The sequence below is a fragment of the Saccoglossus kowalevskii genome, chromosome 10 (genome assembly GCF_978046115.1).
Source record: "Saccoglossus kowalevskii chromosome 10, keSacKowa6.1, whole genome shotgun sequence".
Taxonomy (NCBI): Eukaryota; Metazoa; Hemichordata; class Enteropneusta; family Harrimaniidae; genus Saccoglossus; species Saccoglossus kowalevskii.
In genome coordinates this window covers 4698455-4724325 of record NC_140650.1, presented here as the reverse complement: position 1 = coordinate 4724325, position 25871 = coordinate 4698455, and the positions used below count along the sequence as shown (strand labels likewise).

Genomic DNA, 25871 nt, shown 5'->3' with positions numbered 1-25871 from the left:
ATCTGATGGATTTTATTTTTCGTAAATCAAATGTAATGAGATGTAATTAAGATTGCGATATTACGTTATTCATATGTATTGTGTGATATTGCGTTATTCATGTGTATTGTGTGATATTACGTTATACATGTGTATTGTGTGATATTACGTTATACATGTGTATTGTGTGACATTGCGTTATTCATGTGTATTGTGTGATATTACGTTATTCATGTGTATTGTGTGATATTACGTTATTCATGTGTATTGTGTGATATTACGTTATTCGTGAGTATTGTGTGATATTACGTTATTCGTGAGTATTGTGTGATATTACGTTATTCGTGATTATATTATAGCATTATCAATACCAGTGGTTTTTATGACGTCATTGCAGCAGATTATTCGCGATAATGTATTACATTATTGAGCATCAAGGCCCTGTTCCATGGATATGAATACAATGTTATTTTCGAAAACGAAGAAGAAACTATTGAAAAAGAAGAGAAATTGTTAGATAACAAGTATTTAATACCAAAAATAGCATCAAATAAAACGGTCCATAACCAATAGCAGCGGATTCCAATATCAAAATCAGACAATATTGTGAGGGAATTGTAGTCTGCTCTGTACGCTAACGCGCGTTCGGTCGAAGCGTTCCATCTAGTACGCGCGTTTCTAGATTCCGCGACTGATGCCGCTGTTCCTGTGGCCTCCTGATTACGCCTTATGTGTTGATGAAGTGAGGTTAACCGAGGATAATTTATCCAAGCAAATGCGATAAACGAAATGGGGGTACAATGTATGTCTACCAGTACAGAGAGATGAATTTGTTCTGTTTTTGTAGTGAGTAGTACTACAAAATTTGCGAAACGAGATCGACGAAAGACCGATGTGACTTGTATTTCCTCAGCGTCGACTCCCGGTAAATGTAACAGTCCGGGCACAGTTTGCATAAATAAATGAAAGTTTCCGTGTTCCTAGGTGTGTATCTGTTTATTTATACAGTGAGATTAAAATCACTGTTGGTTCTCCTTATAGGATAGTTAACACCCACTAGCTTTCCGGTCATGTTCGTTCGCCCGCTTCGAAGTATTCGTCAAATCCCCGCCCTGTCGTGGAATTTAAAATAACTATTACACAGAAAAAACAGTTGCCAATAATATCTACCTTGATGGTTTGAAAACACTAGTGGGATGGGATAACCATGCAACTACGTACATGTACCCTGGGTACGCACCCCTACGCACAGTCGATCCAGCTGGACCACGGCGGCGACCCAGCGTAGCGTAGTGCAAGGCCGCGGTGGACACCGATACGACGTAACAGTCACGGCGTGCCGTACGCTCGGGCGATCACTGCAATGCTACTCCACACCACACATCAGTCACTCATTCACTCGCAATGTAAATGAGTTCAATACAATTATATTTGATGGATTAAAACTAGTTTCTTTCTTAGTTTGCTCATGGAACTATAGGTTTATAGTTCCATGGTTTGTCATATAAGATTGTGGAAACAATTTCCAGAAAGACATTTTAAATTATTCAGCTTCACGGGCCACTGACTGTGAAACTATTCCGTTCACTGTAGATTTTTCTCCAATTTTTTCTGCTTTTTAGAGGCAGCAAATCCACTGGTAATGACAACGCTACAACGCTATGTACGCCTCGTACATATATGTCGCACAAAGTGAGCTTTCGCCCATTATGGGTTGGTGGATCGTTCATTATTGTTTAAGTATTGTGTGTTATTACGTTATTCGTGATTATTGTGTGTTATTACGTTATTCGTGAGTATTGTGTGTTATTACGTTATTCGTGAGTATTGTGTGATATTCTCCAAAAACAGTATACCTGTCTGAATGAATAATTTCATTGAGATGGCAGTGAATATTTCCAATAACTAACCTAAAATTCTATTTGGTTTTCTAGTTACATGCTCTTTCAGCTGGTTTGAAAGCTTTCACATCGTATGTTGTAAATAAAGGAATTGAAGTTTGTCGCTTGTCATGTGGTGGACATGGGTATTCACAAGCAAGTGGATTCCCTGAATTGTACACAATTGCAGCACCCCTCAGTACCTTCGAAGGAGAGAATACAGTTTTGTTGCTGCAAACTGCTAGGTTTATATTTAATTCGCTTCTCTGAATCGCACAAGGGATGTGCAGTCATGACAATATCTTCAGTACATAGTATTCGTATATACAGGGGGGGTGAGGCTATTGCGATGTAAGTCCTGAATATGTCGATGAAAAACTACTGAAACAGTAAATAATACTAAGTGTAGTACTAATATAATACATATTCTGATTTATCTATTTCTAGATACTTAATGAAGTTTACCGCTACTGCAAAACGTGGTGGGGGGCTTCCAGGATTTGTTTTGTATCTGAACCAACGTCAGAAAGGTCAATGCCCTGCTAGAAGTGAAAGTGACTTATTGGATCATGGCTTACTGTCTGATGCATTTGAGCACAGAGCTCGCAGGTAATTTTTAGACTAAATATGTACATATACGTGTGACACAAGACTTGTTTTCATATAATAAGTAAAACAAATTATTGCTAGAAATATGAGATGACATACATCACAAATATCACATTACAGTTGATAAATATTTGTTTGTTTGTATGTTTAATTATTGCAAAGCAATTGATACAAAGGTTAAGATGAAATGAATTCATCTCTTATTCAAACTTAAAATAAACTTTTAGAGAATAGATATTATGTTTTATTACAATTATAAGAAGATCAGCCAAAAAATAAAATTCGCCCTCAATAAAAAAATGGTTTCGTTCAACACTGACGAAATCTATGATCAACATATGTTCGCGATTTTCTTCTCCAATGTTCATTTGAACAATTGGAATATTAATACAAGTCTAATACTGTTATTTTCCAATACACGACTTAAAATATTGATATGAATTGAACTTTGGCAATGAGGCAAAATGATTCTTTAATCATCTGTGTGAATAGTAAAAGACTTGTTGACACCTTGTTTTCTTCGTGTATGGCCAATTCCATGGTGAAAAGCAAGTGACTGTAATATTCTAACATGATGATTTGATAATCCTGTCATCACAACATTTATGAAAATTCATTAGTAACCATCTGTACTATATTTCCTGTGAGTAGATAGTGCATTATGTAAAGTAAAGACGCTACACAACATGCATTTGAGTACACCACATAAATTTGAGTGAACTTTTGGAACAACCTTGTCCAGGGCCTTCATATCTCATAGATTACTGCGAGATAGTAAAATCGGCACAATAATGGTAATCAATAATTTAAATGAATCGAATTTAATCAGCCCACCTAGCTTTCTAATCAATACTTCAATATCCAGCATTATTGTTCCACCATATACCATGTGATTTTGCAGAAACAAATTAAGCATTTTTTAATCGGTTATTTTCATAATAAGATAAGATATGTTATATGATTCAGAGCGTAACTGTAATAGTTTTTACAGATGAAATGATTGAAAGTAGAAGTTACCAATGTAAACTTTCATATACATACCATTCAGTTACCAGGGTATACCTATCCACTTTACAGATTAGTAATGGAGGCTGCACAGAAGATGCAATCCAATATTGGTAAGGGCAACCCACAACATGTTGCATGGAATAATTGTCACATGTATCTATTAAAAGCTGCAAGTGTAAGTATGTAAAGTTGATGACATAATATTAGTGAATGCTTTTCAAGTACATGAGGGTTATATACCCAGTATCCAATATGACCAATTTAATGACCATCGATTAACACATTATCTGAACTGATATGACTGCCATTAATGTACTCAGTCATGCATCTAATAATGTATAACTGTGTACTATTCATGTCAATTATATTATTGCATTGTAAACTAGTTGTGTCCTCGTTTGCATATTACTGTGAACCAGTCGCCCAGCTGTATTATCTATTATGCATTTGTCTATATTGTTTGTCTAGGCACACTGTCATTTTTATGTGGTGCAGACGTTTGTGAAATACATAAACGATACTGAGATGTCGGATGCTGTACGTGATGTTTTGACGTCACTGTGTCAGTTTTATGCCTTGCATGGTATATGGCAAGATGCTGGTGATTTCTTGCAGGTGAGTGAAACTAATCCTTAAATTTGTGAACTGGTCAGAGATATTCACTCTGTTGAAATAGTAAACACCAGATCATGCAAACACTGAAAACACAAAAAGTACACAAATAATGGTTCTTGATTTATATACGAAAATACTGTGTTGCAATAAACAATGAATTAGAGGGTAATTTTAATTTATTAACAATGTTATTATAGGATGGTTATATGAATGGCAAGCAGCTGGACATGGTGCTATCGCTTGTGGGAAAACTCTTAGACAAAATCCGTATTAATGCTGTAGCTTTGGTTGATGCTTTCGATTTCCGTGATGAGATATTGTGCTCTAAGCTTGGTAAATATGATGGTAATGTCTATGAAGCTATGTATGAATGGGCAAAGAATTCCCCACTCAATGAGACTGAGGTTAGTATAACTTGTGTATGACCTTTATAATGTCGATGAAGCTATGTATGAATGGGCCAATAATTCCCCACTCAATGAGACTGAGGTTAGTATAACTTGTGTGTGACCTTTATAATGTCTATGAAGCTATGTATGAATGGGCAAAGAATTCTCCTCTCAATGAGACTGAGGTTAGTATAACTTGTGTGTGACCTTTATAAGGTATATCAAGCTATGTATGAATGGGCCAAGAATTCTCCACTCAATGAGACTGAGGTTAGTATAACATGTGTGTGACCTTTATAATGTCTATGAAGCTATGTATGAATGGGCCAATAATTCCCCACTCAATGAGACTGAGGTTAGTATAACTTGTGTGTGACCTTTATAATGTCTATGAAGCTATGTATGAATGGGCAAAGAATTCTCCTCTCAATGAGACTGAGGTTAGTATAACTTGTGTGTGACCTTTATAATGTATATCAAGCTATGTATGAATGGGCCAATAATTCTCCACTCAATGAGACTGAGGTTAGTATAACTTGTGTATGACCTTTATAATGTCTATGAAGCTATGTATGTATGGATGGGCCAAGAATTCTCCACTCAATGAGACTGAGGTTAGTATAACTTGTGTGTGACCTTTATAATGTCTATGAAGCTATGTATGAATGGGCCAATAATTCCCCACTCCATGAGACTGAGGTTAGTATAACTTGTGTGTGACTTTTATAATGTCTATGAAGCTATGTATGAATGGGCAAAGAATTCTCCTCTCAATGAGACTGAGGTTAGTATAACTTGTGTGTGACCTTTATAATGTCTATGAAGCTATGTATGAATGGGCCAATAATTCACCACTCAATGAGACTGAGGTTAGTATAACTTGTGTATGACCTTTATAATGTCTATGAAGCTATGTATGAATGGGCAAAGAATTCTCCACTCAATGAGACTGAGGTTAGTATAACTTGTGTGTGACCTTTATAATGTCTATGAAGCTATGTTTGAATGAGCAAAGAATTCTCCTCTCAATGAGACTGAGGTTAGTATAACTTGTGTGTGACCTTTATAATGTCTATGAAGCTATGTATGAATGGGCAAAGAATTCTCCACTCAATGAGACTGAGGTTAGTATAACTTGTGTATGACCTTTATAATGTCTATGAATCTATGTATGAATGGGCCAAGAATTCTCCACTCAATGAGACTGAGGTTAGTATAACTTGTGTATGACCTTTATAATGTCTATGAAGCTATGTATGAATGGGCAAAGAATTCTCCACTCAATGAGACTGAGGTTAGTATAACTTGTGTGTGACCTTTATAATGTCTATGAAGCTATGAATGAATGGGCAAAGAATTCTCCACTCAATGAGACTGAGGTTAGTATAACTTGTGTATGACCTTTATAATGTCTATGAATCTATGTATGAATGGGCCAAGAATTCTCCACTCAATGAGACTGAGGTTAGTATAACTTGTGTGTGACCTTTATAATGTCGATGAAGCTATGTATGAATGGGCCAAGAATTCTCCACTCAATGAGATTGAGGTTAGTATAACTTGTGTGTGACCTTTATAATGTCTATGAAGCTATGTATTAATGGGCCAATAATTCCCCACTCAATGAGACTGAGGTTAGTATAACTTGTGTGTGACCTTTATAATGTATATCAAGCTATGTATGAATGGGCAAAGAATTCTCCTCTCAATGAGACTGAGGTTAGTATAACTTGTGTGTGACCTTTATAATGTCGATGAAGCTATGTATGAATGGGCCAATAATTCCCCACTCAATGAGTCTGAGGTTAGTATAACTTGTGTGTGACCTTTATAATGTCGATGAAGCTATGTATGAATGGGCCAATAATTCCCCACTCAATGAGACTGAGGTTAGTATAACTTGTGTATGACCTTTATAATGTATATGAAGCTATGTATGAATGGGCAAAGAATTCCCCACTCAATGAGACTGAGGTTAGTATAACTTGTGTATGACCTTTATAATGTCTATGAAGCTATGTATGAATGGGCAAATAATTCTCCTCTCAATGAGACTGAGGTTAGTATAACTTGTGTATGACCTTTATAATGTCTATGAAGCTATGTATGAATGGGCAAAGAATTCTCCTCTCAATGAGACTGAGGTTAGTATAACTTGTGTGTGACCTTTATAATGTCTATGAAGCTATGTATGAATGGGCAAAGAATTCCCCACTCAATGAGACTGAGGTTAGTATAACATGTGTGTGACCTTTATAATGTCGATGAAGCTATGTATGAATGGGCAAAGAATTCTCCACTAAATGAGACTGAGGTTAGTATAACTTGTGTGTGACCTTTATAATGTCTATGAAGCTATGTATGAATGGGCCAATAATTCCCCACTCAATGAGACTGAGGTTAGTATAACTTGTGTGTGACCTTTATAATGTATATAAAGCTATGTATGAATGGGCAAAGAATTCTCCACTAAATGAGACTGAGGTTAGTATAACTTGTGTGAGACCTTTATAATGTCTATGAAGCTATGTATGAATGGGCAAAGAATTCTCCACTCAATGAGACTGAGGTTAGTATAACTTGTGTGTGACCTTTATAATGTCTATGAAGCTATGTATGAATGGGCAAAGAATTCTCCACTCAATGAGACTGAGGTTAGTATAACTTGTGTATGACCTTTATAATGTCGATGAAGCTATGTATGAATGGGCCAACAATTCTCCACTCAATGAGACTGAGGTTAGTATAACTTGTGTATGACCTTTATAATGTCTATGAAGCTATGTATGAATGGGCCAAGAATTCACCACTCAATGAGACTGAGGTTAATATAACTTGTATATGACCCTTATAATGTCGATGAAGCTATGTATGAATGGGCAAAGAATTCTCCACTCAATGAGACTGAGGTTAGTATAACTTGTGTGTTACCTTTATAATGTCTATGAAGCTATGTATGAATGGGCAAAGAATTCTCTACTCAATGGGACTGAGGTTAGTATAACTTGTGTATGACCTTTTATAATGTCTATGAAGCTATGTATGAATGGGCCAAGAATTCCCCACTCAATGGGACTGAGGTTAGTATAACTTGTGTGTGACCTTTATAATGTCTATGAAGCTATGTTTGAATGGGCAAAGAATTCTCCACTCAATGAGACTGAGGTTAGTATAACTTGTGTGTGACCTTTATAATGTCGATGAAGCTATGTATGAATGGGCAAAGAATTCTCCACTCAATGAGACTGAGGTTAGTATAACTTGTGTGTGACCTTTATAATGTCTATGAAGCTATGTATGAATGGGCCAAGAATTCTCCACTCAATGAGATTGAGGTTAGTATAACTTGTGTGTGACCTTTATAATGTCTATGAAGCTATGTATGAATGGGCCAAGAATTCTCCACTCAATGAGATTGAGGTTAGTATAACTTGTGTGTGACCTTTATAATGTCTATGAAGCTATGTATGAATGGGCAAAGAATACTCCACTCAATGAGACTGAGGTTAGTATAACTTGTGTGTGACCTTTATAATGTCTATGAAGCTATGTATGAATGGGCAAAGAATTCTCCACTCAATGAGATTGAGGTTAGTATAACTTGTGTGTGACCTTTATAATGTCTATGAAGCTATGTTTGAATGAGCAAAGAATTCTCCACTCAATGAGACTGAGGTTAGTATAACTTGTGTGTGACCTTTATAATGTATATGAAGCTATGTATGAATGAGCAAAGAATTCTCCACTCAATGAGACTGAGGTTAGTATAACTTGTGTATGACCTTTATAATGTCGATGAAGCTATGTATGAATGGGCAAAGAATTCTCCACTCAATGAGACTGAGGTTAGTATAACTTGTGTATGACCTTTATAATGTCTATGAAGCTATGTATGAATGGGCCAACAATTCCCCACTCAATGAGACTGAGGTTAGTATAACTTGTGTGTGACCTTTATAATGTATATAAAGCTATGTATGAATGGGCCAAGAATTCACCACTCAATGAGACTGAGGTTAATATAACTTGTATATGACCCTTATAATGTCGATGAAGCTATGTATGAATGGGCAAAGAATTCTCCACTCAATGAGACTGAGGTTAGTATAACTTGTGTGTGACCTTTATAATGTCTATGAAGCTATGTATGAATGGGCAAAGAATTCTCCACTCAATGAGACTGAGGTTAGTATAACATGTGTGTTACCTTTATAATGTCTATGAATCTATGTATGAATGGGCAAAGAATTCCCCACTCAATGAGACTGAGGTTAGTATAACTTGTGTGTGACCTTTATAATGTCTATGAAGCTATGAATGAATGGGCAAAGAATTCTCTACTCAATGGGACTGAGGTTAGTATAACTTGTGTATGACCTTTTATAATGTCTATGAAGCTATGTATGAATGGGCCAAGAATTCCCCACTCAATGGGACTGAGGTTAGTATAACTTGTGTGTGACCTTTATAATGTCTATGAAGCTATGTTTGAATGGGCAAAGAATTCTCCACTCAATGAGACTGAGGTTAGTATAACTTGTGTGTGACCTTTATAATGTCGATGAAGCTATGTATGAATGGGCAAAGAATTCTCCACTCAATGAGACTGAGGTTAGTATAACTTGTGTGTGACCTTTATAATGTCTATGAAGCTATGTATGAATGGGCCAAGAATTCTCCACTCAATGAGATTGAGGTTAGTATAACTTGTGTGTGACCTTTATAATGTCTATGAAGCTATGTATGAATGGGCCAAGAATTCTCCACTCAATGAGATTGAGGTTAGTATAACTTGTGTGTGACCTTTATAATGTCTATGAAGCTATGTATGAATGGGCAAAGAATACTCCACTCAATGAGACTGAGGTTAGTATAACTTGTGTGTGACCTTTATAATGTCTATGAAGCTATGTATGAATGGGCAAAGAATTCTCCACTCAATGAGATTGAGGTTAGTATAACTTGTGTGTGACCTTTATAATGTCTATGAAGCTATGTTTGAATGAGCAAAGAATTCTCCACTCAATGAGACTGAGGTTAGTATAACTTGTGTGTGACCTTTATAATGTATATGAAGCTATGTATGAATGAGCAAAGAATTCTCCACTCAATGAGACTGAGGTTAGTATAACTTGTGTATGACCTTTATAATGTCGATGAAGCTATGTATGAATGGGCAAAGAATTCTCCACTCAATGAGACTGAGGTTAGTATAACTTGTGTATGACCTTTATAATGTCTATGAAGCTATGTATGAATGGGCCAACAATTCCCCACTCAATGAGACTGAGGTTAGTATAACTTGTGTGTGACCTTTATAATGTATATAAAGCTATGTATGAATGGGCCAAGAATTCTCCACTCAATGAGACTGAGGTTAGTATAACTTGTGTGTGACCTTTATAATGTCGATGAAGCTATGTATGAATGGGCAAAGAATACTCCACTCAATGAGACTGAGGTTAGTATAACTTGTGTATGACCTTTATAATGTCGATGAAGCTATGTATGAATGGGCCAAGAATTCTCCACTCAATGAGATTGAGGTTAGTATAACTTGTGTGTGACCTTTATAATGTCTATGAAGCTATGTATTAATGGGCCAATAATTCCCCCACTCAATGAGACTGAGGTTAGTATAACTTGTGTGTGACCTTTATAATGTATATCAAGCTATGTATGAATGGGCAAAGAATTCTCCTCTCAATGAGACTGAGGTTAGTATAACTTGTGTGTGACCTTTATAATGTCGATGAAGCTATGTATGAATGGGCCAATAATTCCCCACTCAATGAGACTGAGGTTAGTATAACTTGTGTGTGACCTTTATAATGTCGATGAAGCTATGTATGAATGGGCAAAGAATTCTCCTCTCAATGAGACTGAGGTTAGTATAACTAGTGTGTGACCTTTATAATGTCGATGAAGCTATGTATGAATGGGCAAAGAATACTCCACTCAATGAGACTGAGGTTAGTATAACTTGTGTGTGACCTTTATAATGTCGATGAAGCTATGTATGAATGGGCAAAGAATTCTCCTCTCAATGAGACTGAGGTTAGTATAACTTGTGTGAGACCTTTATAATGTCTATGAAGCTATGTATTAATGGGCCAATAATTCTCCACTCAATGAGACTGAGGGTAGTATAACTTGTGTGTGACCTTTATAATGTCTATGAAGCTATGTATGAATGGGCCAATAATTCACCACTCAATGAGACTGAGGTTAGTATAACTTGTGTATGACCTTTATAATGTGGATGAAGCTATGTATGAATGGGCAAAAGAATTCTCCTCTCAATGAGACTGAGGTTAGTATAACTTGTGTGTGACCTTTATAATGTCTATGAAGCTATGTATGAATGGGCAAAGAATTCTCCACTCAATGAGACTGAGGTTAGTATAACTTGTGTGTGACCTTTATAATGTCTATGAAGCTATGTATGAATGGGCCAACAATTCCCACTCAATGAGACTGAGGTTAGTATAACTTGTGTGTGACCTTTATAATGTCTATGAAGCTATGTATGAATGGGCAAAGAATTCCCCACTCAATGAGACTGAGGTTAGTATAACTTGTGTGTGACCTTTATAATGTCTATGAAGCTATGTATGAATGGGCAAAGAATTCTCCACTCAATGAGACTGAGGTTAGTATAACTTGTGTATGACCTTTATAATGTCTATGAAGCTATGTATGAATGGGCAAAGAATACTCCACTCAATGAGACTGAGGTTAGTATAACTTGTGTATGACCTTTATAATGTCGATGAAGCTATGTATGAATGGGCCAACAATTCCCCACTCAATGAGACTGAGGTTAGTATAACTTGTGTGTGACCTTTATAATGTCTATGAAGCTATGTATGGATGGGCAAAGAATTCCCCACTCAATGAGACTGAGGTTAGTATAACTTGTGTATGACCTTTATAATGTCTATGAAGCTATGTATGAATGGGCAAAGAATTCTCCACTCAATGAGATTGAGGTTAGTATAACTTGTGTGTGACCTTTATAATGTCTATGAAGCTATGTATGAATGGGCCAATAATTCCCCACTCAATGAGACTGAGGTTAGTATAACTTGTGTGTGACCTTTATAATGTATATCAAGCTATGTATGAATGGGCAAAGAATTCTCCTCTCAATGAGACTGAGGTTAGTATAACTTGTGTGTGACCTTTATAATGTCGATGAAGCTATGTATGAATGGGCCAAGAATTCTCCACTCAATGAGATTGAGCTTAGTATAACTTGTGTGTGACCTTTATAATGTCTATGAAGCTATGTATGAATGGGCAAAGAATTCTCCACTCAATGAGACTGAGGTTAGTATAACTTGTGTGTGACCTTTATAATGTCGATGAAGCTATGTATGAATGGGCCAAGAATTCTCCACTCAATGAGATTGAGGTTAGTATAACTTGTGTGTGACCTTTATAATGTCTATGAAGCTATGTATGAATGGGCAAAGAATTCTCCACTCAATGAGACTGAGGTTAGTATAACTTGTGTATGACCTTTATAATGTCGATGAAGCTATGTATGAATGGGCCAACAATTCCCCACTCAATGAGACTGAGGTTAGTATAACTTGTGTGTGACCTTTATAACGTCTATGAAGCTATGTATGAATGGGCAAAGAATTCCCCACTCAATGAGACTGAGGTTAGTATAACTTGTGTATGACCTTTATAATGTCTATGAAGCTATGTATGAATGGGCAAAGAATTCTCCACTCAATGAGATTGAGGTTAGTATAACTTGTGTGTGACCTTTATAATGTCTATGAAGCTATGTATTAATGGGCCAATAATTCCCCACTCAATGAGACTGAGGTTAGTATAACTTGTGTGTGACCTTTATAATGTATATCAAGCTATGTATGAATGGGCAAAGAATTCTCCTCTCAATGAGACTGAGGTTAGTATAACTTGTGTGTGACCTTTATAATGTCGATGAAGCTATGTATGAATGGGCCAAGAATTCTGCACTCAATGAGACTGAGGTTAGTATAACATGTGTGTGACCTTTATAATGTCGATGAAGCTATGTATGAATGGGCCAAGAATTCTGCACTCAATGAGACTGAGGTTAGTATAACATGTGTGTTACCTTTATAATGTCTATGAAGCTATGTATTAATGGGCCAATAATTCCCCACTCAATGAGACTGAGGTTAGTATAACTTGTGTGTGACCTTTATAATGTATATCAAGCTATGTATGAATGGGCAAAGAATTCTCCTCTCAATGAGACTGAGGTTAGTATAACTTGTGTGTTACCTTTATAATGTCGATGAAGCTATGTATGAATGGGCCAATAATTCCCCACTCAATGAGACTGAGGTTAGTATAACTTGTGTGTGACCTTTATTATGTCGATGAAGCTATGTATGAATGGGCCAATAATTCCCCACTCAATGAGACTGAGGTTAGTATAACTTGTGTATGACCTTTATAATGTGGATGAAGCTATGTATGAATGGGCAAAGAATTCTCCACTCAATGAGACTGAGGTTGTATAACTTGTGTGTGACCTTTATTATAATGTCTATGAAGCTATGTATGAATGGGCGAATAATTCTCCACTCAATGAGACTGAGGTTAGTATAACTTGTGTATGACCTTTATAATGTCGATGAAGCTATGTATGAATGGGCCAACAATTCTCCACTCAATGAGACTGAGGTTAGTATAACTTGTGTATGACCTTTATAATGTCTATGAAGCTATGTATGAATGGGCCAACAATTCTCCACTCAATGAGACTGAAGTTAGTATAACTTGTGTATGACCTTTATAATGTCTATGAAGCTATGTATGAATGGGCCAAGAATTCACCACTCAATGAGACTGAGGTTAATATAACTTGTATATGACCCTTATAATGTCTATGAAGCTCTGTATGAATGGGCAAAGAATTCTCCACTCAATGAGACTGAGGTTAGTATAACTTGTGTATGACCTTTATAATGTCGATGAAGCTATGTATGAATGGGCCAACAATTCCCCACTCAATGAGACTGAGGTTAGTATAACTTGTGTGTGACCTTTATAATGTCTATGAAGCTATGTATGAATGGGCAAAGAATTCCCCACTCAATGAGACTGAGGTTAGTATAACTTGTGTGTGACCTTTATAATGTCTATGAAGCTATATATGAATGGGCAAAGAATTCCCCACTCAATGAGACTGAGGTTAGTATAACTTGTGTGTGACCTTTATAATGTCTATGAAGCTATGTATGAATGGGCAAAGAATTCTCCACTCAATGCGGCTGAGGTTAGTATATCTTGTGTGTGACCTTTATAATGTCTATGAAGCTATGTATGAATGGGCCAAGAATTCTCCACTTGAGACTGAGGTTAGTATAACTTGTGTATGACCTTTAAAATGTCTATGAAAGTGTGTATGAATGGGTTAAAAATTCGCCATTCAATGAGTCTGGTGTTAGTTCAGTGTACATATTAAGTATAACTTGTTTCTTCTATAATGCATGTATTCAGTGTTCATATTAATGCATATGGTAATTTGAATCTCATTTTCTCTAATGTAGTACATTCTGTTTTTCTTCCAGGTGCATGACTCCTATAATAAATATCTTCTTCCAATGATGCAATCTAGCAAGGCTAATTTGTAAAATAATTTTTGTCATATAATACAAATACTGAATGCTCAAAATACAATTTTCTGTCGGTAATGAAAAATCTGTATGCCTAAATATATTTCTACGTTATTCCTAAAATAAAATCTGCATATAATCTCTCGACCAATGAGACGGTTGTCATACTTATTATAAACCTGGTTTTGTTTGTAAATTACAATGTTAAGTTGTTCACTAAAGTTAGGCATTGTGGTTGATATTAATTCCAATACTTGTCTTTGATATATTTGTACTTAACTTATCCATTGTACGAATTGGAATAAACTGCCAGCAATGTCTGTTGTATGATGGTGTGGGTATAAATGTTGTTCCATTTGCGTTCATTTACCGCCATAATTTCCATATACCTCCACTCATGAATTTAAACCTGTAGTGTGAGCACAGTAAGTGCTTTTAAAAACATAATACCACACAATATATCAGACAGCTGTCAATAAACTCCATTTAAACAGGCCAATCAGGAAACACGACTTCGCTGTGTCAAAACAAAACGGAAATAAAGAAACTTATCTCAACTATAGAGGGCATCAATCACATTGGAATATATTTCTATTTGTATTATTTTGTCACAATCGTATTTGCGTAAATGTGTGTTTGTAAATTTGCCCTTATGTAATTAATAACATCAGTGTCAATCAATCAGATAACATTAATAGTAAACATTGATTACGCCAATCATGTGTTCCTGTATTCGAATTTAGTATTAAATCGAATTAGTATTAAACTGCTTCATCGTTTCTTTATAAAAAAAACAGTATCTCATATTATCACATTATTTAATTATTTGTATTTTTAATAGCAACAATATACTATTACCAGTTAATCTTCTTAATTTTCTGTCTATACGTAGACACTCCCTCCCCGCCCGTTCGGTAATTCATTGGCGATCCGCTCCGCTTATGTGTGTGTGTGTGTGTGTGTGTGTGTGTGTGCGTTGGTAAACCATGAAATGTGGAGCCATTGGCCTGTTTACACACCAACGATGTGAAGCCCCTCCTGAAAGTGGAGCCTTGCACTCGGGCTCCACATTGTTTGCTGTTTAAAACCAAAGTGTAGACGTAGAAGTAGAGCCAGTAGACCAGACACACACAGACAAAGTGGAGACCTTTGTACAAGTGGAGCCCCAAATTGGTGGCTCCACAATGTTTCATAATTTATATTAATATTTAATCGAATTTATGTCAGGTTTACGAAGCTTAGGTTTAGTATCGGGGAAGGTATGGTTCACGTTATATTAATATTAATATTAATATTAATATAATTATACCATACCTTACCCCGATACTAAACCTAAGCTTCGCAAACATTTCTATGTTCAGTCACGGGATATTCAACTCTAGTTTAATTAAACTTAATTAAAGTGCAATTCTCCATTGTATTGCATTGTAATTGAGTTTAATTAAACTCCAATTAAAACGCAACCCTATATAGGAACGCGTTTTAATCGAGTTCATATCGCAACTATATTAAAAGTTAATTCAACTACTAGTATATTAAAAGTTAATTCAATGGTGGCTCCACAATTCATGGGACACCTGTATGGTGGCTCCACAATTCATGGGACATCTGTATGTGTGTGTGTGTGTGTGTACTTGGATTGCTATATGTTGCGAGGACAAAAATACAGATATATAGCAACTTCCGAGGACATACACACCTTCCGAGGACCTTTTTCATAGTCCTCGGCAAATATAATTAATATCATATTAATAGTTAATTCGATTATTAATACGTTTTACGTAGCTTAGGTTTAGTATCGGGGGAAGGTATGGTTCACGTTATATTAATATTAATATAATTGTACCATACCTTACCCCGATACTAAATCTAAGCTTCGCAAACATTTCTATGTTCAGTCACGGGATATTCAACTCTTGTTTAATTAAACTTATTTAAAATGCAATTCTCCATTGTATTGCATTGTTATTGAGTTTAATTAAACTCCAATTAAAACTCAACCCTATATAGGAACGCGTTTTAATCGAGTTCATATCGCAACTATATTAAAAGTTAATTCAACTATATTAAAAGTTAATCCAATGAAGTCCTCGGAACATATAGCAAAGCAAGTATGGGTGTGTGTGTGTGTGTTTGATTTCAAGTGTCTTCTGTGATTTTTTTTTGGCTGGACCGATTTCGCTCAAACTTGGAACAAGGCAGATTACACATTCGCTCTAGTTAGGTAATATCTAGAAAAAAATCTTGGAACCGTTGCCATGGCAATAGCCAAAAACGGAATTTTAAATACCTTCGCGCCAAATGTATCTATTTCTACAATTCTAGAATAAAAAACGTCGAAAGGTTGAGTGCAGGCATAAAGTTACTATTTTTTTTATTTTTTTTTTGATATCTTGTTTCATTACCGAAATATTTGACCTTCGAAATTCGACGGCTTCTAACTCTTCTGTGTTTCTTTCTGGGTCGATTTTGTGATAGGCAGGTCTTAAATTCACTCTCGTTAGGTTGTAAAATCTGAACAAAATACTGGCCCATTGTTGCCATGGCAAAGCCACAAAACTGAATTTTGTATTCTTTCGCGGCAAATGTATCACCTCCTACCAGTCAGTGTTCAAATGATCATGCTTTTTATTTTGGCTAAGTTGCATTGAATTAACAGTTCCAACGCAACTTTGACCTTTGACTGAACTGTAAAAGCTGCGTTCAATCAAGTAACCTAGCGAATACAATCCCAAAACGGTCGGAAATTCACGTGCTTGTGCATAAGCACAATCTTCGACTTTGACGAATCGATCGCATAATTACATTATTGTTGATCTAAGATTTCAAGTGTAGGAAAATGAATGTTCCATCTTGGCTTTTATAATTTATGTGTAGTCTATATAGCACACATTTTCAATAATATCAACAGATTATCCAGTACACGCAAAAGTCAAGCTGTGTGTTGCACAATAACTTTGGCGTGGAAAATATGCAGTCGGCCTACATACACCACAACCCTTCCCGACATACACCACAACCCTTCCCGACATACACCACAACCCTTCCCGCAGCCAATATGCAGTCGGCCTACATACACCACAACCCTTCCCGCAGCCAATATGCAGTCGGCCTACATACACCACAACCCTTCCCGCAGTCAATATCCAGTCGGCCTACATACACCACAACCCTTCCCGCAGCCAATTTTAAGCATTCTTTTATGCTGATTATTGACGATTTTGTGACTCTCCGCCCCTAATTTGCATAAGTAGAGTGAAATGTGGCTTATTATCAGTTTCACTCAAATGTTTTAAAATAGTAGATGCAAACAGCTAGATGTGTGAAATGTGACTGGATAATGACAATTATCATTAATTATGTTATATTTGGAAGACATCATTTTTTTAAAAAGCTTTTTGATCTCAGCAGTTTTAATTTATGAATTTAAATCACCTAACATTTAATAATGTATCAGAATGTAAATTGTGGTATTTTTATTTGAGTAATTTGCCGCCCTCCTTTGAAATCCAGAACAAACAAATGATCAAAAAATATTGGTTCTGGAACACAGTGTTGAATTCTTTTAGGTAGCCATACTTAGATCCATGACCAATGCCTCTTTAGGAATGTTCTATACCTTTCAAAATGATTTCTCACCATGCGATACGTGTTCCTGCTTCATTTATTGATTTCACCAGTTCTATATGAGCCGAAACTACTGTATTCAATTAAGCTGACATTAAAGAGAAGACTAACATAAAAGGTACTTATCCCAATGCAGAAACTGATTATTGTCCCCCAAAATGCAATGGTCATCCATTTTATGCAGTGTGTGCAGGTAAACAATCAGGTCCATCTTTTTGGCCATTTGATTGGCATATAACCCAGAAGCTGTTAAATCGCACGCAACTTGGAATGTTGTATCACGAATTATTAAAATTAACCAAAATAGAATGATGTTTATTATAGATGGCACAAATGCAAAAGAAAAGACAAATTGGAATAACTGAATTGCCATCACATACTACCAAATGACAGTCAACAACAGTCAGCCGATACAGTGTGCTAATGGGAGGTTTTCCTATTTGCTATCATTTCATTATTGGAATAAGAGAGTGTATGTAACCAATCGCACCCATTTGTACCTTGCTGCACGACAATTGCGTTTCAAATTTGCCACGTTTTAAATTTAATAAGCGGGTATCACTCTGAGTTGAGGAAGGAATGTGACAAAATGCATTTAGGTCCTTCTTTGCAATCTAATTGGGTATTGCGAGCAGGAAACGTTAAGTTGGCCAATTAACATGTGCATTAGTATTGGATGCCACCTGCACTACGCAGTCGGCATTGTCACTGTTACTGTTTAATGTTTAGTGGAATTTACGTATACAATGTTTGAACACAATTCAACGCTAGCAAATTTGGTTAAACCATTACAGAACTTGCTGGATTGATGCTTAATAACACATGTATATATATATATATATATATATATATATATATATATATATGATTGATCCCCACGATTGGGTGCAGGAGCATAGAAGTTTATAATTAAAATTATTTTCCATAATAAACATGAAACTTTCATAAATGGCCTTATAAACAGCCTTTCACTTCATAGTGGGGTGGGTGGAGTAAACCTGTGATTATTTTTATTACTTTCTGACCATCTAGTTTGCCGTTCACCATGTCCATTTCCATATAAACAAAAGCTCAAGCCAATATCAGATTTGACTACTTGTTTCAAGCTGTGGCACTTGGAAACGAGTGTTAGTACATGTGGCAAATGTCCAACTGTCTTGGTTAATAAGATTGGCTATATTTCAACTAGAAACAGGTAAACCAGTATACCTGTATGTACGAAGCCAGTGAATGTTATTCAAGCCAAAGAAACTGCATCTATTTATATAAATACACATGGACAGAGAATATTTTGTTGGAGCACTAAATGTGACCTACTTTCTGTGATAAATATACCACACCAGCTACATAGTGCCAGACGAGGAGATGGGTAGGTAGTGAAAAATAACATTGACTGAAGCCTTGCAAAGGACTGAATTGTTGTCAATAGCAATAAACATACTGGGAAAGACAGTGAAAAAACAAAAACAAAAAACACACAGGCATATAAATACTAACTTTCTAGGATCTTTATTGGCTCCAAGTAATCCAGAGTAGAACGAGATGAATCAACGCAATACTCTGCCATCTTTATTTTAATATTAGATGCAACCATTACTTTATCAGAGCAATCAGAGCATTCCAAATAAACATGATTCCCCACAAATACTGGAGGGCGCTCTGACCAACAAATTGTCATTATCTAAATAAAAAGAACTGATATATATATAGTCACTAACAACACTGAATTACATTTTACGCTATATGTGTTTATACAGTATATATATATATATATATATATATATATATATATATATATATATATATATATATATATATATATATATAGATGAGAGTGCTCGATACTAAACGATGAGTTTGTAGAGCAGATTTACATACGTGGACAGAGAAATTAAGACACGACTACATGAGTAAAGTTCACTCTACAGTATTGTTTCGTAAGGTACATGGAGTACCTCACTCATCAGGAGTTAAGACTTTATTAAATAAACCACCGAAACAGACTACGTTATAAGCAATAAGATTTGCATAACAATGGAATATGTTTACGATATTAAAACTAGGTGTTGCATAGCAACGATTTGGCTCTGTGTCTACAGGAAGACAAAAGCTCATTTCTTTTATTTAAACTACAGTAATGTGGTTTTAAAATTATAATATATTTCTCTCTAATACATAAGTTGCAACGTTTGCTTGAAGTATTGTATGGTGCAGCACGCGATAACACTATCCCTTTGATGTCGTAATCGATGTTATTGTCTTTTAATGACCAAGCGTATTTACTGAGCTCTGTTGCGTTTCTCAATGATTGGTTGCGCAGCGATGCAGTGTGGTTTCTGTACCGGGTTTTAAATTCATTTCCTGTTAGTCCCACATATGTTTCACAATTGTTGTTGTCTTGCCGTGGATGGATGGATGGATGGATGGATGGATGGACGGATGGATGGATGGACGGACGGACGGACGGACGGACGGACGGACGGACGGACGGACGGACAGACGGACTGACAGACAGACAGACAGACAGACAGACAGACAGACAGACAGACAGACATACAGACAGACAGACAGACAGACAGACAGACAGACAGACAGACAGACAGACAGACAGACAGACAGATAGATAGAATTTTTTATTTGGAACGTACTAATGAAATCTTGAGTAAAGTCGAAAAATAACAATAACAAAACAAAACATTCAGAACAACAAAAACTTACAGTATTAAAACATATCAAGAATATAGAAAATAAATTTTGCAAAAATGCTAAGAATGAAAAGATCATTACTATATATTGGTGTTGGCCGCTGTAAGTTGTTGTTTGTTTTGATTGCAGATTATTTGCTTCACGTTATTCGTACAACTCTAGCTCAATTCGAAACACTTATCAACCAGGGTGAGGAATCTTCTCCCGACGCTGTTAGTGACATTTTTACTGGGGGGGTGGTAAACCAGAGGATGTTGTTACGAGGTCTGTTTGTTCTACTTCTTTCCGTGGGGGTTCGAATTTGGGGTGATAATCATATCCACTTTGATTTAGAGCTGTCTGGTAGGGTGGCGCGGCTAGATCAAAGTGTTTTTCGTCTGATGAAAGATATGACAATCGTTTGTTGATTCCTGCCGGTAAAATCTGGTTTAATATATGGATTGTAAGAGCTGTCAGTGAGGTTGAATGTGACGTCCAAGAAGTTGACAATATTTTTATTAGCTTCGATTGTGACTTTCAGACCGTGTAGTTTGAAAATACGACAGATGGCTTTTTTTATTCTTTCAGTTTCTTTGGGTGTGTTGTCTACAGCGGCTAAGCCATCATCTCTGTACAGGCGGATCCTTTTCCCGCAAATATCATGTAGCTGTGACAATAAAAAGCATCCAACTAATTCACACGTCTCTGTGCCGTCGAAACTTCTCATAGTTACGTCGAATGAGCTAGTGCTCTTCTTCTGCCAGTAGTGGCAATTATGTGATAACAGACTTTTTTGAATGTAGAATAATATTTATTTATTCTTTCGAAATATGGTCGTATGAAGAGGCGAAGTGTAACGCTTTGAGAAGAAGATCTTGGTTAATGGATGGATGGAATTCTACTATTATATAATATCAAAGCAAATAAAACGATGTTTTTCTTTGTGCTCGATTTTGTTACATTCTATTACATATGCGGTGTTTTTTTCATTGGTTTGTTCTTGTTTCTGTAATAATTTTCTTATTGATCCTGTCTAAAATTTGTTTACTAATATATATATATATTGAATAAACACATATAGCGTAAAATGTAATTCAGTGTGATTAGTGACTTTATTTTCTGTGTTGTGATAACTACTATTGTACTAGGTGTGAATACTTGAACTTGGTGAAATGATAAAGCGCCTTCCTTTCAGAACTTTAACTACCTTTGCCCAGCGTATGTATACTACGTGTTATTTTGTTTTTCCTGGAGTCCGCATTTTATCAGAGGGAGGGGGGTAAATTGTTATTTGAAAATCACTGAAAAGGGGTTGTTTTTTTACACTCGTATGTCCGACCTAAACCAGCCAAGTACTCCTGGCTTTACTTCTCGCCAGAGTACCTTTTTAACATCAACAAACCACCACAAATTACAATCAACGTAATTAAATGTGAATTAAATGTGACCGAGAGCAACTAAAAAGCTGAATATCCCTGTTTTTAGATCTCCATGAATCGTTTTTTGACAATTACACGCAGTATATAGTTGCATCCGCCCATGTGTAAAATGCATCCAATAATCATACTTAATTAAAATTATTTTTTTTCATTCCAATAGATTTTTTCAGCAATACAATATTTTAAAATATCATTTCCGTATACATGTCAAGAAACACTTAGGTGAAGCCACGCTTGCTTCGGGCGAAAGTGACTTGGGTGAATGCGCAGGCAAAAGTGACCGGGTGTTTGTGCAAGGGGGCAATCGGGCAAATGTGCAGTGGAGACGAGAATAAATCAGTCCCTTATTTAAAAAATGGTGTGTTCACGACCGAATATCAATGTAACAACCAAAGCAGTTTTTAAACGATTGCGACAATAAAATTATATATATAATGCAAAAATATAGAACTACGTGCCATTCTCGAGAATTATATGGCAGTTATTTTCAAGTCGGGTGTGGTGTGTTCAGCGGCTGCCATTCCTGTCCATCAAAATACGGCTTTGCATAGATAACATCGTAGGATTTGTTTTTATAAAATTACTGGTACTTTAGTCCGTTCTTTGAATCACAGAGAGATGACATATGGTCGACAGTTGTTTACTATTTTTTTTTTTTTTTCTAGTTTTGAATTAAGCTGATTGCGCAAAAAAAGAGTGCAGAGCATGTGTGGAATATGATAGATGTTTTGCTATGGTTATTGTATGTCCAAATTATATTTGAGTACCAACATGCCAGTACAGCCGTGTACCGCGGTTGCACGACGAATAAGTCTACAATCCGGCGTAATCAACTTTTCCAGCTCACCCCAGTCTCCGATGTTTTTTTTTTTTTTTTTTTTTTTTTTTTTTTTTTTTTTTTTTTTTTGATTAATCGTATATTAAAGTGTGATGTAATAAATACAATGCACAGATTTTAATTAATCGTATATTAAAGTGTGATGTACAGAATACTGATTAACTGTTTTTAAATACAAATACAAAAAAAAAGAACAAATAAAGTTGAACAAAATACAAATACAAAAACACAAAAAACAAGGTCAAAGTCGCTCATGTTATATATATATATATATTTTTACAGTATTTATTTTTCTAGGTATTTCATTATATTTTCCCATTTGTTAACAAATATTTCGTATTTGTTATATTGTTCTGCAATTGCTTTTTCTAGGTTAAAGGTTTGTTTTACTCTTTCAATGAATAAGTTTAAGTTTGGTTTAGAATTATTGAACCTCGCAATATATAATTCGTATTTCCCAAGTAAAATTAAGTGCTTCCACAGGGCTTGAAAGTTACTTTTACCACCAGAATTAAAGATTACCTCTTTTTTACAAATATTGATATTTTCGGCACATATATTTATCCAAAATATTTTAAATTTTTTCCAGAATTTCTGGCTCCGATGTTAAATTTCTGACAACAGACTCTATGATGTCATACTTTATCCATGATCCTTTGCTGAAGAATCAAGATGGCGGTCTACATAAATTGTTGAAAAATTGAATATCTAGAGAATGAGAAGTGATATAAAAAACTGTAAATTGCATGTTCTTACATTTGCCGAGCTCTTCCATCGAGGAGTATTATGTTGTTAGCCTTGACTTTCACTTTAATATCCTTCTAATTTGGGTTTTCTACTTTTTTGCCGATTTTGCCATCTTGTATGCGAAAAACGTTTTTACACTATTTTTTATCCAAATTGCGGATCCAGATGCATGCCCCCCCCAAACGATTCATATCATCTGGATTACGCATAGCTTCTCTGCGATTTACGCTTCGTATATTTTAAGCGAAGCTTGGACCCCCCCCCCCCCCGGCAATATTTGATGTATTCAGAGCACATCGATGTGAAGATTTTTTGAAAAAAACTAAACGACAACAACATCGTCACTGTGTTGGTTCCGGTCTGCAAGCCCCTGATCTTGTCTTTTACCTCCACCGTATATGTGAATAAATGTTGCAAACCATGGTGTAATGAAAATATTTTGTGGAAACGTGTGAGATGTAAACGTGCATTGGGAATACACTGCAAACGTATGTCCTAGGCGGCTCTCATCATGTGAGTTATTTGACTTGCTAATAGTCTCTCGTTTTTTTTTTCCATAAAATAAAATATGGGAGTGTATAAATTGTGAAAGCCGGGTTACGATTGAACAATAACGTGTATAAAATGCGTGTATAATTTACTTTTGAAAATGGTTTTTAATTGTCTTTTCTTGGAAAGGGTATGACAAAAATAGCATTCATGCATGCACCATTTCCAACCCCCAGTAATACACAGTGATATCCCAATTTTGACTGAGCCAGTTCAGGATTGGTATTTTTTTGGACAACAGTCTGTCCCTTCCAGTGTTCACCCTAAAAGTTCACTTGTTCGTCTGGTTCTTAGGATGAAAGTGCGAAGTAGCAGACTTGAAAGTGATTAAGGTAGAAGCCCACTCAAAAATTGAAAAATGCAGAATTTTAACAAATTGTCACATTATGTTTACTACCTTATACTAAAATATATTTGGATAATTAGAGTACTAACAAATGTTCACGCATGGTCCGGATAGACTTAAAATACACCATGGATATTCACGTTTGAGATATAATTTTTGGTATGTGTTGATTCTTGGATATTTTATCTTCGTCGTCCTGTACTTCGTTTATTAATTCGAACTTCCCAGTTTGCGTAAAAAGGGCGAGTTTCGCGATTTCGACATCGAAAATGTCTTTGCTTCATTATTTGCTGAGGGACGGCCGCTTAGGTATGTGCTCTGTAACTTGCAGAAAATGAACCTAAAAACGTTATGTAATCAAACAACAATTAAGTTGTACTAAAGTCCAAAACGTACGTTCAAGGTCTGCATTTTTGTAGCATAAAAACGATTTACTCCCTTGCTTATTGTGACACCCTCAAATCAACTGATTTCTATTCCCCTCAAGAGTTAAAATGGTATGTGCCTCCATTTTACGCCATGACTCGAAAAAGTTTTTTTTTTTGATTGACGTGTTCATTTGCTTCTAATTGCGTTTCAGTGGCTGTCACAGTCGTATTCAGAGTTTCGCCGATAACATTTTGGTTCAAACTCACGTAGATATCGAGGAGAAAACTCAAATTTTCAACTAAAGCTAATTTGCATAACAATATTTTTGCCCTTGATCGCCTTATTGGACACGCATATAATTAGTTATTTATTTAGTTATTAGTTATTTTATTTATATTTAAGTGTATGACCTTGGTAGTACTCATTAAGCTTAAGTGTATAGGCAGACTCCAGTGAACTGTCATGAATTTGTTTTTGCGTATCTGTTGACCGACTTAATTAGTTGATTACGAGTGAATTGCTGTGTTATGTCTGTCATCGTTTAGGCCTATTTGAAGTTTTGGACGGAACTTGGCTCAGTGATTTGGAACTAATTACAAGATAACCGTCGCGATTCTGACAGTTGGTATCCATAGTTATTAATGTAGTGAACGATTAATCAAAAGATATGACGTATTCAGTGCTTAGTGTGATTGGCTTTATGATTGAAGGTTACGCCCTAGAGTCTTTTTACTGCTTTGTAATTGGTTAGAGTTTTGAAAATGAATAAAGAGAGTTTGAGTTGGTCTTGGGGAGCACAGCACGATAGACGCAGTAGAGAGAGTGCAGTCCTGAGCAGTCGAGGGCAGTCCTGGAGAGCCTTGGGGCGAGCCTTGACGCAGTCTAAGAGAGTCTTGGGTCAGCCTTGCGAGAGTCTTGGGTTTTTTTTTCCCCAGGGCGCCGTGTCTTATAGAGTGCTCGATTGACCGACTAAGACGAGAGCTGAAACGTATTTCGTTGTGTGTGTCTTATTTGACTGTAAAGTATAAGTGACTTTCCCGATCCCGTACCTCAAGGGGACGCGATAGAGAGACGAGACGAGATTCCCCCCTGACACGTGTGGAGAACCCGAGAGTAAGAGAATTTACCCCTGATAGAACTAACATTCTAACATAACAGCACT

The 25871-nt window shown here is 36.0% G+C and overlaps 1 protein-coding gene across 1 annotated transcript in view; it reads left to right on the top strand.

The window, feature by feature from the left end:
* The window catches only part of LOC102807713 (peroxisomal acyl-coenzyme A oxidase 1-like), a 184118-nt gene extending 169862 nt beyond the window's left edge, over positions 1-14256 (top strand). The window contains exons 10-15 of the mRNA XM_085504700.1: positions 1914-2104; positions 2307-2468; positions 3546-3651; positions 3945-4091; positions 4289-4495; positions 14065-14256. Coding sequence (XP_085360826.1) covers positions 1914-2104; positions 2307-2468; positions 3546-3651; positions 3945-4091; positions 4289-4495; positions 14065-14127 — 876 coding nt within the window. The 3' untranslated portion in view covers positions 14128-14256. The remainder of the gene's footprint in view (positions 1-1913; positions 2105-2306; positions 2469-3545; positions 3652-3944; positions 4092-4288; positions 4496-14064) is intronic.
* The last annotated feature ends 11615 nt before the right edge of the window (positions 14257-25871 follow it).